At 37.2% G+C, this 16600-nt stretch overlaps 4 protein-coding genes across 4 annotated transcripts; 2 read left to right on the top strand and 2 right to left on the bottom strand.

Annotated features, from left to right (window-relative positions):
• Nucleotides 1-73: 73 nt before the first annotated feature.
• On the top strand, nt 74-1184 carry PHYBLDRAFT_66162 (hypothetical protein; the record flags this gene model as incomplete). The annotated part of the gene is made up of 2 exons (XM_018441595.1): nt 74-793; nt 891-1184. The coding sequence occupies 2 exons, from the start codon at nt 74-76 to the stop codon at nt 1182-1184; spliced, it is 1014 nt and encodes a 337-aa protein (XP_018287657.1).
• Nucleotides 1185-1372: 188 nt separating this feature from the next.
• PHYBLDRAFT_182801 (hypothetical protein) lies at nt 1373-2014 on the top strand (the record flags this gene model as incomplete). Its single annotated transcript, XM_018438678.1, has 2 exons — nt 1373-1616; nt 1781-2014. The coding sequence occupies 2 exons, from the start codon at nt 1373-1375 to the stop codon at nt 1897-1899; spliced, it is 363 nt and encodes a 120-aa protein (XP_018287656.1). The 3' UTR covers nt 1900-2014.
• A 2617-nt stretch (nt 2015-4631) lies between these two features.
• On the bottom strand, nt 4632-11212 carry PHYBLDRAFT_135717 (hypothetical protein; the record flags this gene model as incomplete). Its single annotated transcript, XM_018429743.1, has 15 exons — nt 4632-4932; nt 5008-5101; nt 5199-5282; nt 5345-5436; nt 5553-6482; nt 6531-8386; nt 8528-8857; nt 8941-8950; nt 9027-9263; nt 9439-9637; nt 9760-9890; nt 10055-10330; nt 10420-10454; nt 10641-10880; nt 11152-11212. 15 exons carry the CDS (start codon nt 11210-11212, stop codon nt 4819-4821), a joined length of 4689 nt encoding a protein of 1562 aa, XP_018287655.1. The 3' UTR covers nt 4632-4818.
• A 3641-nt stretch (nt 11213-14853) lies between these two features.
• PHYBLDRAFT_91038 (hypothetical protein) lies at nt 14854-16245 on the bottom strand (the record flags this gene model as incomplete). The annotated part of the gene is made up of 6 exons (XM_018443763.1): nt 14854-15031; nt 15090-15326; nt 15466-15535; nt 15587-15813; nt 15873-15920; nt 16154-16245. Coding segments are annotated over 6 exons (852 nt in total), but the record flags the coding sequence as incomplete, so codon positions are not given.
• Between the last annotated feature and the right edge of the window lie 355 nt (nt 16246-16600).

The raw sequence follows: 16600 nt of genomic DNA, 5'->3' as shown, positions 1-16600 counted from the left end.
ATGGAAGACGCCTCGCGCGAGAGACTCCGCTCTAACCCCAAGCAAGAAAATATTGACCTCAACTTCTTTGTTAATGTGGCCATTGATTGCCATCCTTTTGTTGTCAATCTCTTTCCATGGTGTCCGTGGCGGTGGTTCAGTAGTTCAACCAATACAAGATGCACCGACATCAGTCAGTGCAAATTCAACATTAGATACGACCGCGCAAAACACCACAACGCAAGATTGGAGTATACCCCTTTCTTGGACGATGACAGGAAATAGCATGCAGCTGTTTGAATCTACGCATGTATGCACAATGTTGACCTCACCCGCCGTTGGAGGTGTTTACCAAGGTTCGACTAGTATGGCCATTCGATGGCTGTATGACAATGATGGCATTCAAAAGTTTCGTACCGAGTTGAACCGGGCGGTGGACATGAGCATCGATCTGTGGTGGGTCGACAACCAGACCAACCAGACAGGCCAGATAGCGTCTGGAGTAGATCCCTTGAGTGGGGTCTATTTGTGGGATATTCCTTCCCAATTATCTTCTACCTTCAACAAACGACTTTATGTTGTACTACAACCCTCGTGGACTGGATTGACAGCTGAGGAAGCCAGTGATACTTCCACATTCGAACAGGACAATGGTCTCGACTGCATTAGTCACCCTCAGGTAGCAGGTCCCTTTACCATGCTGCCCCAATCAAGGCCCTTATTCTTTGTAACCGGACCCGACCCAGGGACATCCCAACAAGAAGGCACTGGCCTTCTCGCTAATTTACCTTTGGGACGTCTATTTATTGACATGGTACGACACAAACTTTTTTTGTTTGTTTGTTTTGATTTCATGATTCTTTTTTAGACAAATAAACTCACAGGCTGTACATATCTATACATACATACAGGCCCTTCCAATTACTTGGTATTGTACCCTCCCGAATATTGCAACGATTGATATCTTGCTGGTACCCACCGACCAACAAAATGCGTCGGACACTGTGACGATTGGCAAGAATCTCAATGTATATACTGCCCGCTATTATTATTCCGTACCTCAGAGCAACACTTTCTCGATGGAACGCAGCTATAGGATCATGTTGTACGGATACACTGTTAATTTTACTCAGTCACCGTTTGTAACCTGGGCAGCAGAAGGGCCTTACCGCATCACAGATCCATATGGCCTGACTGCTCTTTAACCAACACAAACAATCAAAAGACCGCATCTCTTTACGTTTGTTGCGTCACCCAATAAAAGCCAACCCAGGCCTATTGTGTACCTTTTTTTTTCTCTTTCTCTCTCTCTATATATATATATATATATATCCTTCTTCTTCTTCTTCCTTTGTTGTTACTGTTGTTGTTCTAGTCTATTGTTTCTATCGCCATGGCCAAAACAGTATCTATCGTTGCCGGTCTCGTTGCCGCTGCCGCTGTTACCTACAAATTCAGAGATGATCTGATCCACAACACATCCGACATTCACAACCGTCTCACCAAAGCCAACGAAAATCTCCAGGTTACTGCTCAGGACAACACCAAAACCTTTACCAAGCGCACCACTATCTTGGAGTCTGTACCTGTTCTTGCTGACTCTCAGCGTTACGTCTCCGAGAAATTTGTTCCTTCCGGTAATTATCAATTACTAATATTTAATTAGTATTGTTATTTTAATTTTAATTTTTTTGGGGATAAATTGTTTAAAATTGAATGGAGGAGAAAGAGTCAATGAAAGGAAGAAGAAGAAGAAGAAGAAGAAGAAAAGATTATTTAATCGTTATTTTATATTATGTAGTCAAGCACAGTTGGAACGAGAAGGTTAGAGATACCGCTCACACCATTGTCCACACCGATTATGTTGGATGTGCACAGAAGCTTTGGGAGGATAAGGTGATGAGCCAGTTGAAGAAATAGATTACCCGAATATACCTGTGCGTGTGTCGAATTGTAATTTCAATATGATTGTAATTGTAATTGTGGTTGTAGTAGTGTGTGTATCAATATAATAGAATGTGTTTATATCAATATCAAATAGAAGAAACACGAACTCAGATTACAACGATGTATACTATACCATGGTGTTTAATTTATTGAATGATCCTCAAGATTTTTTTTAAAGAAGTTATAGCATGAGGTTAATTGTAAGTGGGATGTGCACGAGTATACTATGATATATTGTTAGACTTACTTGTTATCGTCGCAAGCACAGTATATTATGTGTGTTTATTTATTTTTAAACAAGAAAAAAATTAAAAGCAAAGTACGATTCAGTACTTAACAACTAGTATTTCTTAAAGCAACTCTAGCAGTTTCTTTACACAGAATCTTGAAACCCAAATATAAATTTCGAGTTTATTCCAAATAAGGACTTAAGACTTGAAGCAGCGTATATATATATAAATCTTTAGAACTAGAAAACGTGTGGGTTTGCAGCAATGTCCCATCATATTCTACCAAGATCTACCTGGGAACATTCAAATATATACAGCCCTTTCAAGTATCATGAAATTAAAAGAGAGTACTGTAACTTTGAGTGATCTAATTTGACTGTGAAATGTGTTTTCATTCTTTTTAGCATGCTAGTCTTGATTAACTACTTTATTCCTTTTGGTCTTTTGGTATACTTATCAAGCTTGCACACTCAATTATTATGTTAAATAATATCCCTGGCAGTTTTCATACGAATATGGAATGTGGTGTATAATATATGAAGAATTTTTCTTTAGAAAATCTTACGTGTTTGCCAAGTAGATATTGTACCTTAAGAAATTGTTTAGTATCTGTAATCTGTATTTGCAACAAAGTATAATTCAGATTGTGCCAATATCATAGCATATCTTGTTTTTCAAACATTTTAAGCATAATGAATGCGTACCTTTTTTTTTACCCCTGGAACAGCAATTGTGACACTAATTTTCTGGCAAAAAACTTGTCTTTGGTTCATGCAGCGGTACTTGTTGAGTCTCGATAATTATTAGGCGATGACCTATGGTAAGTCGTTGTTGTCTTGGTTTTTTTTTGGTTTTGGTTTTGGTTTTGTAAAAGTCAGAAGAAATGTATTCTTGTCAGAGCAAATGCTTCAAGACAAACTCCAATATGGTTTGAGTATCAATCAGTTCAGGCGCATAATTAATGGTATTAACAAATGTACTTACTTTACAGCACGGGGCAAGAATCGAAGCAACATTTAGACTAGTTTCGAGATGAATCTCACTAATTTTGGTTTGTAGATTATATGGATAAAGCACTGACTAGTATAATTATATCTGGAATTATAATAAACTTATTGGCTATATGAATTGTTTAATAAATAAAAGAATAAAAAATACGTATTTTTTTTGGCATGCTTCACTTTCCAAAGTTAAGCATATTATTACACTGCCATGTGAAATAGCTGCTAAGAGAGAAGTTCTTGCCAGGTACAGAATATCAGAGAAGATTCCACCGGATTTTTGTTACTAAAAGTAAGATTATTGAATTATGAACCAAAGTCTAAAGGTATATATGGCGAAAGTATCATTCCGAGGCTGACATTTGATAGATTGGAGAAGGGGGGTGGGGTGGGGGATATTTTAGCCGGTGCATGGCACTGTAGTAGCCTTTTTGGTGTCTTGTCCTCTGTTTCTAAAGAAAAGAATTGGGATTTTGCTCTCTCGAGTGTACTAAACAAAAGACCAACCCGTGAGGTAAAATATCCTATAAAATTGGATTTTGAAATACCTTTTGAACTTTTTTTAAAAAAAAACAAAACAAATAACCCCATAGTTTTGGGCTCTCATCATTTTTTGAATTTGGTTGATTTATTCCTTGTGGGTTAGCCTTCTTTGTTTGAGTAACATGGCTTAGATAATATTCGGTCATTGTTGATAAACATATACACAGCCATGCTTTATACATGAAGCATAAAGGAGTACAAAGAAGTGAAAACAAAGAAAAAATGTTACTACAACCTTGGGAAAAAAATCAAAAGAGAGATTATATACACATAAAGAATTACTCTATAAATCTTTGAACGTAACGTTATTTTCTTTAAAGAAAAATATCTATGCCTTACAATTTCAGGTACCATCAGTTCAAATTACTCAAAATGAATCATATTTTTTGTATTTTACCAAATATATATATGTGTGTGTGTTTATATAATTTAGAAGGAGAGCAGCAAGAATATTGATATTGTTAATAATGGAATATAGAGGTGGAAAGGTAGTGGAGGGTCTCTATACACCCGAAAAGAAACAAACAATGTAGATGGATTTGGCTGGACTTTGAAGAATGATATAACCCCTCGCAGTAACTTGACAGATATAATCACAAGCTGTATCTTTTAATAACAATTATGTATAGTTTATTTACTTATGATGCCATGTATTATATATATACATTTGTATGTATACATTTTAATACTTTACAAGAAGTAGAAAAATGTCAAAGTAAAAATGTCTTTTTATTATTATTATTATTAAAAAAGAGTGACTTGACTGAATTGTACAACTTACACTAAATAATGTGCCGTATTGTTTATTAAGTAGATAATAATAAGCCTTTGCTTTGACAGGAAATTGGCTTACCAAAGTGGGATCTGTGGTTAAAGATGAGGCTCTATTTTTTTATGAAACAAAAAAGCTATAGATAAGACGATCGAAAGTGAAATCAAACATTAATTTTTTTATAAAGAATAATTGAAGGGAATAGGATCTTGAACAATAAAATATTAATACAGGGCTTTGGATAAATAATAACAAGTTCACTTGGATACATGTTTGTGGGGGAAGTTTATAAAGAGAAAGAGAATATGAATTTGAAACAGCAAAAAGCTCGAAAGGGTGGGTACGTTTAGAAGGAAGAAAGTGGATCCATGGCTTCTCTCCACTCCATAAGAGAAGACGGATCATTAACTTGCAATAAATAAGAGTTGTTGTGGGTGTAAACAGTGATTCTGTTTGGAGTCTACAACAATCAAGAGCGCTGAGTTAGCTTGAGTTCAAATGAATGGTTTTTTTAAAAAAAACAACAACAATATACCTGCACAGCATCGTCAGAGATAGCAACAGAGGTAATACGTAGTAGGCTTGCTTCACTAATCTCGGTTTGATCTTTGTATAGGAAAAGTAAAGGTCTAAATAAAACAGTGGCCGCACCAGGAACACAATAAAGTGGGTGTGTATATATGAGATAAACAACAATCAAGAAGAAGAATTTTTTGGATGACTTACTTTCTCAGAACACACCAGTACTTCTCCCATTTTCCAGTGTCTTTTTCAAACCGTGAAAGTGGTCCTTTCATGGTCACTGGGCTACTGAATGATTATTGTGGTTAGCAAACAATAAGCACAAAACCAAAAAAGATATAATATCTTACTTTGGTATGATTTCGTGAACCTCGGACGACCAGCGTTGGATTCTTCCTGGGCTACCTGGTATCTTATCCATTGGCAGTACCATAAAATTCTTCTATACAGATGTTTATGTACAAAGCAACAACAACAACAACAACAACAACAACCAAAAAAAAACTGTAAGAATCCAAAAAAAAGAATAATTTACAAATCTAGAACTATTTGTCTTACCTCTCTGCTCAATTGAGGTTTGAAGGTCCAAAGTTTGATGACCTTGTGTAGCAGTGCTTCTTTTTCTTTTTGACTTAATGGTATGTGTTCTACAGGCCCATTGCGTTGGAGTATCTGCTCATGAAGAACTAGACCATGTCGCATAAATGAAGCTTGCTCTTTACACGATATCCTTTGATGCCCTGCACGATAGGTATCAAGAAGTTCCAGACTTTGGGTTTTATTTTCTGTGTCCTGGTGGCCATTTTGAAACGTTATGTCGCTTTCAAGTCCTTTTGGGGGGGAGCACACAGAGGGGCAGATGTGAACAGAAAATATGGAGCTCATTCTGTCTGACAAGGTTCGCTCGGCCGGTAACCCTGAAAAGAAATTACGGAATAGTGACGCACGTTTGATCTGGTCAGAAGGAGTGGCGCCCAGGATTCGTACGTATATATCGGTCTTGAACTTTAGAGGCTCATCGTGTTTTCCACATCGAACTTTCCATGACACTGTCAGGACAACCCGATGTCCAGCGGGTGTAATTCGGTTCAGTAACAAGGAGTCGTGGAGGGAGCTATCCCAGGCGCCCTGGACAATTATGCTGCTCGTCCCATCTGTGCTCGGTGATAATATCTGATCGGGCATAAGTTTGATGGGGATCTCTGAAGACGAGACCAGATCGGCAGTTCGTCCCTTTGTATCCATAAGCCGAATTCTTCCAATGGCCAGGGAGGTGATGTCTTGCCACTCGAGCTGGTTTCCAGAGTCATGACTCAATGTGAGTATTATTCGACGCTGCTGACCCTGTCGTAAAGAAAACACACTCCCCTGATCATGCATTATCATTACAGGCTTATATTCTCCTTCAGGAGCCATTTCACAGAGCTGAATCCAGGACAGAACATCATGCCTTGTTTCATTCACACGGTTTGTCCTTTCTCTTGAAGGCTTATGAATGAGAGAGTGGCTGGGCGATTGTAAAGTCTCTGATCCCACCACCACTACTGATGCTGCTGTTGTTGATGCTGTTGCTTTAGGCCGTCGTCTAACCGAGGCTATTGCTTGGGTTATTTTATCGGGCTGAATTTCTCCAAAAACTTCAAATGTGATACAATTGTTCATGATAGCATCCAGCATCTCTGTTGTTACAGTCATCGAGAGTGTCTGGCTATACCCTAGTTCAACAGGGGATGATCCAAAATTTCTGATGGGCTCGGTAGCAAAAATTGTGTCTGACGATGAGTTTCGTGTACTGGTACCGAATGCAGATAGTCTAAACTGAGCATGCACCCTTGTGAATTCTTCTTCATTGAGGCCCGAGAGAACCAACATTCTAACTTCAAAGACTAGTTGTTGACCAACGTTCAATAATTTCTTGTTGGCCTGATGATCTTTTGTTGTTTTTCCATTTTTTATAAGTGAATTATTTGCTGCTGCTGCTGTTGACTTTCCTCTTAAAACTGATCTTGCAATAGGAGCAATCAGAACCTTGAGTTGGCAAATAGACTTGCCGGTGTTTCTGCAAAACACGTTCAAGACACTCTCTATTGGTACTTGAAATGCAAGGTTCCGGAGAGGGGTTCTTGCCAGTCCTAGCAAGGAGTACCGCGAGTGTGTAGCATCATAAAACGCTTCTTCTACAATCAGATGTTTGGGTATACGGTCGGTTGTGTAGAGAACACCTTGCATGTATCTCATGCGCATTCTGAACTTTTCGACTGACCAGATGTAGCAGGCCTTGTTTTTCTGGTCTGTTACATGTACTGCAATGCACGGCTTGTTTTCTGCCAGTAGTTCGGCATCAACATATGAGGAGCTTGACTCCCAGAATGACTGTGAAGACACACTGGTGTTATCGTGAATAACTATGAATCGATAATTGGCACCTTCGTCTTGGCGAAATGCCATCTCATTTGCATGTTGCAAAACAGGTGTATTACGAGATATGACCTGTGTCATGTGTGCATATCTGTGGCTTTTCCACTGTTCGATAACCTTGCGTGCCAGGGTGGCTTCGGCCTCGGTGTAATCTGAAGGCTGCTCGAGTGACTCTACTGAGGATGTTCTCGACAGGAGGTTCATCGAAAGGGATTGTATCTGACTTTCATACTCTTGTCGTTGAAGCTCCAACTGTTGCTGCATTTCTTCTTTAGCCTGTTGAAAAAGTTCATTTCTATCCATCGTCAATTCTGGGCCAAACTTGGATGGGAAATAGGATTCGTCTACACTACTGTCCTCTTGGAAGGTTGAAGCTGCAGACAATGTGCTCAGTCGATATGATGAACCTGACGTACGTCTTGAGACACTATCTGTGTCCATGGATACTCCTCCATCTGAGGATGAATACGAAGACTCTCTCAGACGTCGTAGCCTGACCTTGGACACATCGTCAAACAATCGTTCCAGATCCTCATCTGGCATGTGTACGATTGTTGAATTTTCACCAGTATTGTATGAGCACAGGGCTGCCTCTCTGCGGGCAAAGTTCCAGTCCACGATGTCTGAGAATTGTGGAACACTTTCGCGGTCTGACATTATTGAAACAGTGGGTGATTCTGGTCTGCTGATGGCTAGATTGTTGTGTCCATTGAGTGAGCTTGTTCTTCGAAGGAGAGTGTCACGCTCTTTCCGGGCTTCTTCGGGGTGGTTGAATCTGAAGATATGGTAATCTCCTAATATGATACGATAGCCGCTTTTTAATCTCTTTGGTTGAAGAATCCGCATTCCGTTGACCATAGTTAGTGAATCTTTCCCAGGATGCAGAGTGACAATATTGGCCTCATTTTCAAAGAAGCAGTGCTCTTCTAAAATGTTTGTTCCGCTGAGACGAATGTAAGCTTCTTTTGGTGCCTCTGGAAACGGACCGGATGGAGTACTTTCGGAAGTTTCTGTGGTTGGAGGAATATCTTCTAGAGTAGTACTAGCGGTAGTGGTAGTGGTAGTGGTAGTAGCAGTAGTAGTAGGTCCGTCTTCTTCGGAATTGTGTGCTCTACCTACACGGGTAATTCCAGGTCTTACTTGATACATAAGACATTCAGACATGAGTGGATCTTCGTTGAGATTGACAAGATGGGGTATCTTTTTTGGCGTGTAGACTCCGAGGCTGTTCTTTTCGACATAGATGCCAAGTTCTTCTAGAGATTTTTCTCTTTCCATGTGGATCAGCTCTGTTTTGTAGACCTTTTGGTCCCATGTCTCGTTGAGTTCATCAAGGAGTTTCTCTGTGATCTGGACCTGCTCTGCCATTTCCTGTTTGGTTAGGTATTTTGGAGTGCCTGTTCCATCACTAAAGACGATTGTCTCTGGTTTTGGTGGTGCCACCGCTACAGCTGTTGCAGTTGCCAACGCTGCTTCTGATGATTTTGATGTTTTTGTTGTTGTTGCTACTGTTGACGTTGTGGCTGACATCGGTTCCTCTACAGTCTTTGCCAATGCCTTCTTCTGATTCTTTGCGTGTTGTTCAGGATGATGTGATGCCGTAATTTTTTCGACTTCTTCAGGGGCATACACCATCAAGGTCTGCTTCAGAGCTTGTAATTCGTCTTTGAGCTCACGGATCATCTTTGCGTTGGGATCTTCATTCACGACTGCTTTGGTCTTGATCTTCTTTGCTTGGTCCGCATAACGTAAAGTACTAAGGGTTTCATCAAAGTCAGCCGGAGAAATAGCCGCAATCATGGCCGTCTTTGAGTTTCCGCCCAAAGAATCCTTGAGTAACCATGTCAAGATCTACACCAATTATATATGTATAAATAAAATATGTTTTATTTTATTTTATTAGGTTGGGTTGGATTGGATTGGGTTGGTTAGCTGTCAGTCAAGTGAACTGAGTATAATTTGTATACACATATACATTTATATAAAAGGTATATGATTAAAATGAAATTAGATAAAGAAAGCTTACAGAATCACGAAAGGGCACAAAGGCTTCCTTGGACTTTTTTCCATTCTTTTTGTTTTCTTGTTGTATCGACTGCTCTGCAAGACCAGCAATAACCTTACCAAGCGTGGTGAGTGATTTATTGATGTTTGAGCCTTCTTTGAGACGGGTTCCCGTAGCACCCGTGCTATTGGCGCGCTCACTTCCAGCTAAATCCACCAAACTATAAATCATATTAGGTTTTTTTTTTCTTTTTTTTTCTTCCTTCTCTTTAGGGTGTCCCTAAAATACCCATTCATATATATATATATACATTGGTTTTGGTTGTTGGCTGTTAGATTTTACCTGATTCTGGCTACTTTCTCGGTCGGAAGATCGGTTGGTTTATCGCGCCGTCTTTGGGTTAGGAAAATGTTAAATACTGCATGGGATCTTGATGATGTTTCATTCATGTTTGTTGCTGCAACTGTACGCGCCTGAAAAAAAAGATATTATATTTATTCATAAAGAATATACATGTATGTAAGTGTGTGTGTAAAGTATTCTTTATTTTGGTTCCTTAAAAGAAATTGCAAAGTGCAAGTATGTATATGTATATGTATGTATGTGTGTTTGTGTGTGTGTGTGTGAACTGTTTTACCTTGTTTCCTTCGTCCATTAGATGGTCAATGTCTGCAAATGAGTTTACGGCTAGTCGTGAAAGATCTTCAACATAAGGGCCTGTACTGGGATGCTCTCTGACTTTGAGATTGCCCTTGTTACGAGGGTTTAAAAGATCGCGTACTTTTTCATTATAGATTTCAATGTAGGACACCTCTACTTGGAATTCCAGGGAAGAAGTTGTCTTTTCCACTATGCGATCAAACAGCTCCGAACAAGTGCGAGGAATGATACCCTTGTCTTCTCCATAGCCCATCTATAATAATATTATTATTTAATATTCAATAAGATAGATATTAAAACCATTAAATACAACAAGGATTTGTATATATATATATCTTTTACCATTGAATACGATTTTCCTGAACCGGTCTGTCCATCTTTACATTTATGTATACAGATTGTGTGTGTGTGTGTTTTATTGTTTTTTTTTCACATAGATGTGTACATAGGCAATTCGAAATGAAATTATAAGTTATTTGCCGCTTTAAATACTAAAGATGTTCAAAACGCTTCTTTTTCTTTTATCTTTTTTTTTGGTGCTAGAAATGAAACAGCTTACTCACAAGCAACGATACAGCAATTGTATCCAAGAAATGCATGGTCTAGTAGTTCGCAACCTAATTCGTCGTATACGACCTGTTGATCTGCATAATTTGATGCAGTCTTATCGGCGGACCAGTATGATCTGTCGAATGTGAAGGCTTTTGTGTCTTCGCTTGATTTTGTCTGCTGAGAAGGAGGTTTGGTAAGGATCGTCTGGTTTCCTTCCATGCGAACCAGACTAATCGCACCCCGAGCAATTTCTATTGGTATTTGTTTAAACAAAGCAATAATATGTTAAGCATGATATATAAGTTATATAAACATTCATATATTCATATATTCATATATAATTTGTGTGTATAAATAAGTTTATTGTAAGTAATATAATATTATTTTTCTCAGGTAACAACTAAGCCAGATGAGATGAGGTTAAGTATGAAAGTAAAAGCCGATAAAAAAAAAGAAGTAGTGAAAGAAGGAATGAAGAAAGGTACGGTTTGTAATGTAATTTATTTAAGATTGGTTCATTACCTCTGGCATTCAATGGTCTACATCGGACCACTACTTTAATATTTCCTCCTCCTCCTTTCATGATTGTTCGATTGAAATGCGAGCTGTAATCTAGTAGATCGCCTCTATGCAAAACAGTCTCGTTTGCTCAAAGTGTCTAAGTAGATTTGTTTGTAAGAGAGAATGAGTAGGCGCAGTTGATGAATAATAAGTTCAAGACCAAAATGATAATAAAATCCAAAACCAAGATGCACAGACATACATTATAGACTGAGTCGTACTACACTTGGCAATTCTTCTTCTTCTTATTACTATTCTTTTATTTATTTTATTTTATTTTATTTTTATTTTATTTTCTATTGTCTCCTCTTATTATATATATAAGTATATATGAAAGAGATTATATATATATATATGTACAAAATAGTCAGGTTTCTTGACAGCCTTAACTGAAAGAAAGTATAAGAAAAGAGATAGAGAATAAGAAATGGGAGGGATAGAGGAGAGGAGTAAAAGAAGATGTAAAGAGAGAAAGAGCTAAAATAATAATAATTAAGAGTTGAGCTTAGGGTTAAAATGCTGCCCTGTGAATCCAATAAAAGTCTATAACCGCCCTAGGCTTTTTTTTTTATTTTATTTTAAAGAATAAAAAAAAATTGTACCAACAAATTATAAATCGACGGCCAAAGCCAACCGGGGGGCTCCGTTGTAATCTCTAGTACGACCTCCAGAATTGGCCCTGTATAGAAACGCGCTCTTGACTCGCGTTGATTGCATTTTTTTTTTGTCTTTTGATTCTTTTATTCTTTTTTAATATCCTAATATGGAACCCTCATTAAAGTTAGTTTCCAGACAAGTGGAAAAGATGGCTGAGCTAGAGAGATGCTAAAACAACGTTTTGTTATATACAAGTTTATTACAAGAGAAGGAAATGTTTAAAGAATAAAAAATCCCTGAACACAAACACATACAGTTAATAGCCACAATTATATAGCCACAGTTATATATCCACAATTACAGTTACAATTATAGTTACCATTACCATTACCATTACAGTTATAGTTACAGTTACAGCTAACAGGTATGGTTGTTATTCATGTATTCATTCTATCTATTCTATACTATACTATGTTATTTTATGCCATGTCATGCTATTATATGATATGATATGATATACGGTACTGTATTATACTGTATTATATAGCATTATAATATCATACAATATGAAACTATAATGCTATTTAATATCATTATCGGGCTATTCGTTTTGAAGGACCATAAATACTTGAGTCTGGTTTCCGTTTCCCTGCTTTTTTTAAAAAAAATAATAATAATCAAACATTAGTATACACATTCATTATTATTAACAGTTGATTTGGTTTGCTGATCAATCAACCCAGTTTACCTGACAGAATCGGTACTCTCACACGACTGGGTTCTTTCGGTCCGTCTCCCGTCTTGTCTTCCGGTGTGTCCTTTTTGTTTTCTGGTGTGGGTTCAGGAGGCGGACCTACCGAATTCCTTGTCTGTTGGGCAGTAGGCGCCGCTTCAAGTCTTTGCGACATTGACTCCCTCTCCTTGCGATTGGGTGAATAAGTTGTACACAAGCCAAAAAAAAAATATGAAAAAGAAAGAAGAAGTGACTTACTGTGTTTGCTGGTATGTCGGTTTGACAATCAAAATGACCAAGACGACGTTTTTCGGTTTCAATTTTGGCACCTGCTGACTCTACCAGTGATACAAGTGATGGGAGTTCTTGCCTCACCCGCTGGTGGCCTGACTCACCGCCCGCCCGCATAATGGCTACATTATCATTGATCTGGCACCAAACGTCGCGTGTTACATTATCATATACGTTTATATACATTATTAATATTAGTATTTTTTCATAGTTTTCATAATATTATTCATACAAATAATAAATATATATATATATATTACCTCTTTGACTATATCTTGTGTTTGTAGCAGCTGTTCTTTGGCTCCCTGTAATTGTTGAAGTCGTTTTACATCTTGGTTCAGTGAATTCTGGGCATCAGACTCTATAGTTTTATCTAAACCCTGGAAATGTAAAAACGGTGGTCAAGGTCAAATATATATATATATACATATACATATAGCTTTGTGCAAGTGTGAGCGCCAAATAGCTCCAGAATTATGTTTTTTAAAAAAAAGGATATCATTTGATAAGCTGTCTTGAAAGTCTTGCATTTGCTTCAAAATTTGCTTTTGAAATAAACTAGTCTTGTCGATTGTATCTTGGTGGAAAGATCTCATTCTAGTCTGCATTTGTTCTGTCACTGTTTTTTTACTGAGGATATAGCTGTGCTCACTGCCGAGGTGGTTTTTTATAAAATCTAAATCAATCTTCTTGACCTAGACAATTATATATAGATGTACATGCACAAGTTTGTTAATATCTTTTTTCTTTCTTTCTTTCTTTTGTGAATTAATAATTAATTGACTAATTAATTAATTAAGTAATGAACATACAAACAAAAAACAAAATCAAATAGAAATACGTACCAATCCAATAATACCGTTCAAATCGTTATCAAACCCATCAAAGAATGTATTGATATCCTTTGCTGCCAGACTGCTTTTGAGCTCAACTTCTTCTTCTAGTTTCATTCGAATTTGGCTCATTTTGTCTGCAAATTCACGTTGCATGTCCACACTTTGTTTCAAAAGAGCCTCCATCATCGACGTATTGTTTTGTAAAGATTCTAACAAAGCCACGCTGGTCTCTATATTGGTAGATTCCTAATGTTGGACAACATTGTTAATATATATATATATATATATTTCAATATCACACAGAAATTTCATTTTTGCAAACACAAGAGATACACAAACTGGACGTTTCTTTTTTTCTTTTTTTCTTTTTTTCTTTTTGTTTTTGTTTTTTTTTTTTACCTGCGAGTGCTTTCTGGAAAATTCATTAATTTTGACTTTCAATTTTTGGTCGATATTTCCAAGCGAGATCTACACAGTTTCGTTTAGTTGAGGTTAATTTAATTTTGTCTGATATAAGCTATACTATAATATGCCAGGCCAGGTTAGGCCAGTTTAACCTAATCTACTCTACTCTATTTTACTCTGCTTTGTTATTCCTTTGGCCTATTATGGTCTATGATAGCCCGGCCTGGCTTAGTAGAGTACAATATAATCAAATCGAATTGAATTGAATTGAATTGAATTGAATTGAATTGAATTGAATTGAATCGAATCGAATCGAATCCAGCCCAGTTCAGTTCAGTCCAGTCCAGTCCAGTCCAGTTTAGTCCAGTTTAGTCTAATCTAGTCTGGCCTAGCCTAATCAATCTAGCCGGGCTTGTTCGTTGGTATCTAACACAATTGTATTCTACTCACAAGTATATGTTTGAGTTCGGATTCTTTTCCCATAAGCAGTTCTGTCTTGGCCTTAAGATCGTCTGATTTTGCTTTTAGCGACTCTCTAAACTCTTCAACCTGTTTACTTAATCTATCGATATCCAATCGTCTCGTTTCGTTCTCTGTAATCATCAAATCATAACTCTGTTGAGACAACCGAACGCCCTTTCCATCTCTTGTGGCCTAATAAGAATTTTCTAGGCATTAGTAAAGAAAGCAATATACATATACATATCCATATATATGTATGTATGTATAATTGTGTGTCTATACCTGTAAATCTGCCTTTAACCTTTCTATGGTTGTCTCATACTCATGCAAAAGCAATCTTGGACTCATTTGTTCATTGGCCTGAGGTCTGTTTTGGATATTCTTTGCTCTGCTTGCATAATCCAGTGTGCTTACAATCTCATCATGATTAACTTTGGCCATCGAGACAGTCGCGATAATACATGTCTTTGTTCTTCCTCCAAGGGAATCTTTGAGTAAGAGTGTCAATTTGCTATCTCTACAAATATTTATTAGTACATGGCCAAACAAATTATAAAGGTATATATTGTATTTACCTATAAGGCACATGGCCAGCATGCTCTACAAGAAGATTGATCACTCGGCCAAGAGTAAGCAAGCTTTGGTTAATCATTCCTGCTTCACGAGCCCGTCCATTCTCAGCTCCAGATCGACTGATGTTCTCTGAGCCAGCAAGGTCCACCAGGTTAAGCTTTCCAACTTTTAAGACCTCATCACCTCCGGGCAAGGTTTCTTTGATCCGAACTGTCAATGTGAAAACAGAATGAGATCGGCTGCAAAGATAAGTACATGCATACCATAGACATATATACATATACATATTTTTTATATAAATTAATCAATTTTATACAATAATTTATTATTCACAAAATAATACAAAGTAAGCTATTATTTTATTTTATTTTATTTTACCTTGATTTGTCATTACACTTGGTTGTTCCAATGCTTCTGTACATGCTTCCCTTCTGCAGAATGTGCAATCCTTGAGAGGCATTTGTAATCAAGGATTCTTCCATTCCACGAACTCGTACACCGGCTCCACCTGACGGATCAAAAATACGTAAAGATTTGGTTTCATCACTTGGGTTCAAAAGGTCTCTGATTTCTTCGTTGTAGAGTTCTATCAGAGATACTCGGACAGAATACTCTGCTCCTTGTGCATCCAGGGTTTCAAACAGTTTGTAGATTGTACGTGGTATAATTCCAGCTTCCGGACCATGTTTTCCAGCATGATCAGACAAATCTCCTTCCATGGTATATCTATACATATTCATGTGTTTGTCTGTTTAAATTCTACGATATATCTTATCCTTATTTACGTTTTTCCGGTTCCTGTTTGTCCATAAGCAAGAATTGTGCAATTGTAACTAGGTTGATAATTATTATTATTATTATTATTATTATTATTATTATTATTATTTTTGAAAAAGAAAATAAGAGAAATTACGCACATGAATAAATTAGTTGTCAAGGTGAATAAAGAAGAATAAGAAGATCAATGCATTTCTTTTTGGGTAATTTAATTAATTGAATAAAATATACATATGTATATATCTTGGTGTTCTTATTAATTTAGTTACTACTATTGTATTCTTCTCACCCTCTCAAAACTTCATCGAGTATAGGTTGTGCAACTTCATTGTAAACGTGTTCTTGGGTTGATTGATCATCAAACACATGATCAAATGAATAAACCTTTTTGCTCGACTTTAGGCGCACATTACGTTTTCGCGATTCCACAACTTCGACTTCGACAGGAGAATTGAGTGCTCTCTCATGCTCATTGAGACCTCTAGAGTTTGATGAATTAATAAAGAACTGGTGCGATCGTGAAGGAATTGATCAAAGCGGATCTATGATGACTTGCCGGCATCGCAAGACAACTTGGATATTTGTCCCTTTTTCTTCAATACTCTTTCTGTTTCTTCCAGTCAGTTCAGAAGCTCTTGATTGCCTGGACATGAAGTACTGTATATTAAAAAAAAAGGAAGGAAGGAATAAAATAAATTAAAAAAAATTATATATAAAAATATAAAGAGAGATAGAA

Source organism: Phycomyces blakesleeanus (assembly GCF_001638985.1).
Source record: "Phycomyces blakesleeanus NRRL 1555(-) unplaced genomic scaffold PHYBLscaffold_21, whole genome shotgun sequence".
Classification (NCBI taxonomy): domain Eukaryota; kingdom Fungi; phylum Mucoromycota; class Mucoromycetes; order Mucorales; family Phycomycetaceae; genus Phycomyces; species Phycomyces blakesleeanus.
The sequence above is the reverse complement of the archived record's forward strand: the minus strand, read 5'-3'. Positions and strand labels throughout refer to the sequence as shown.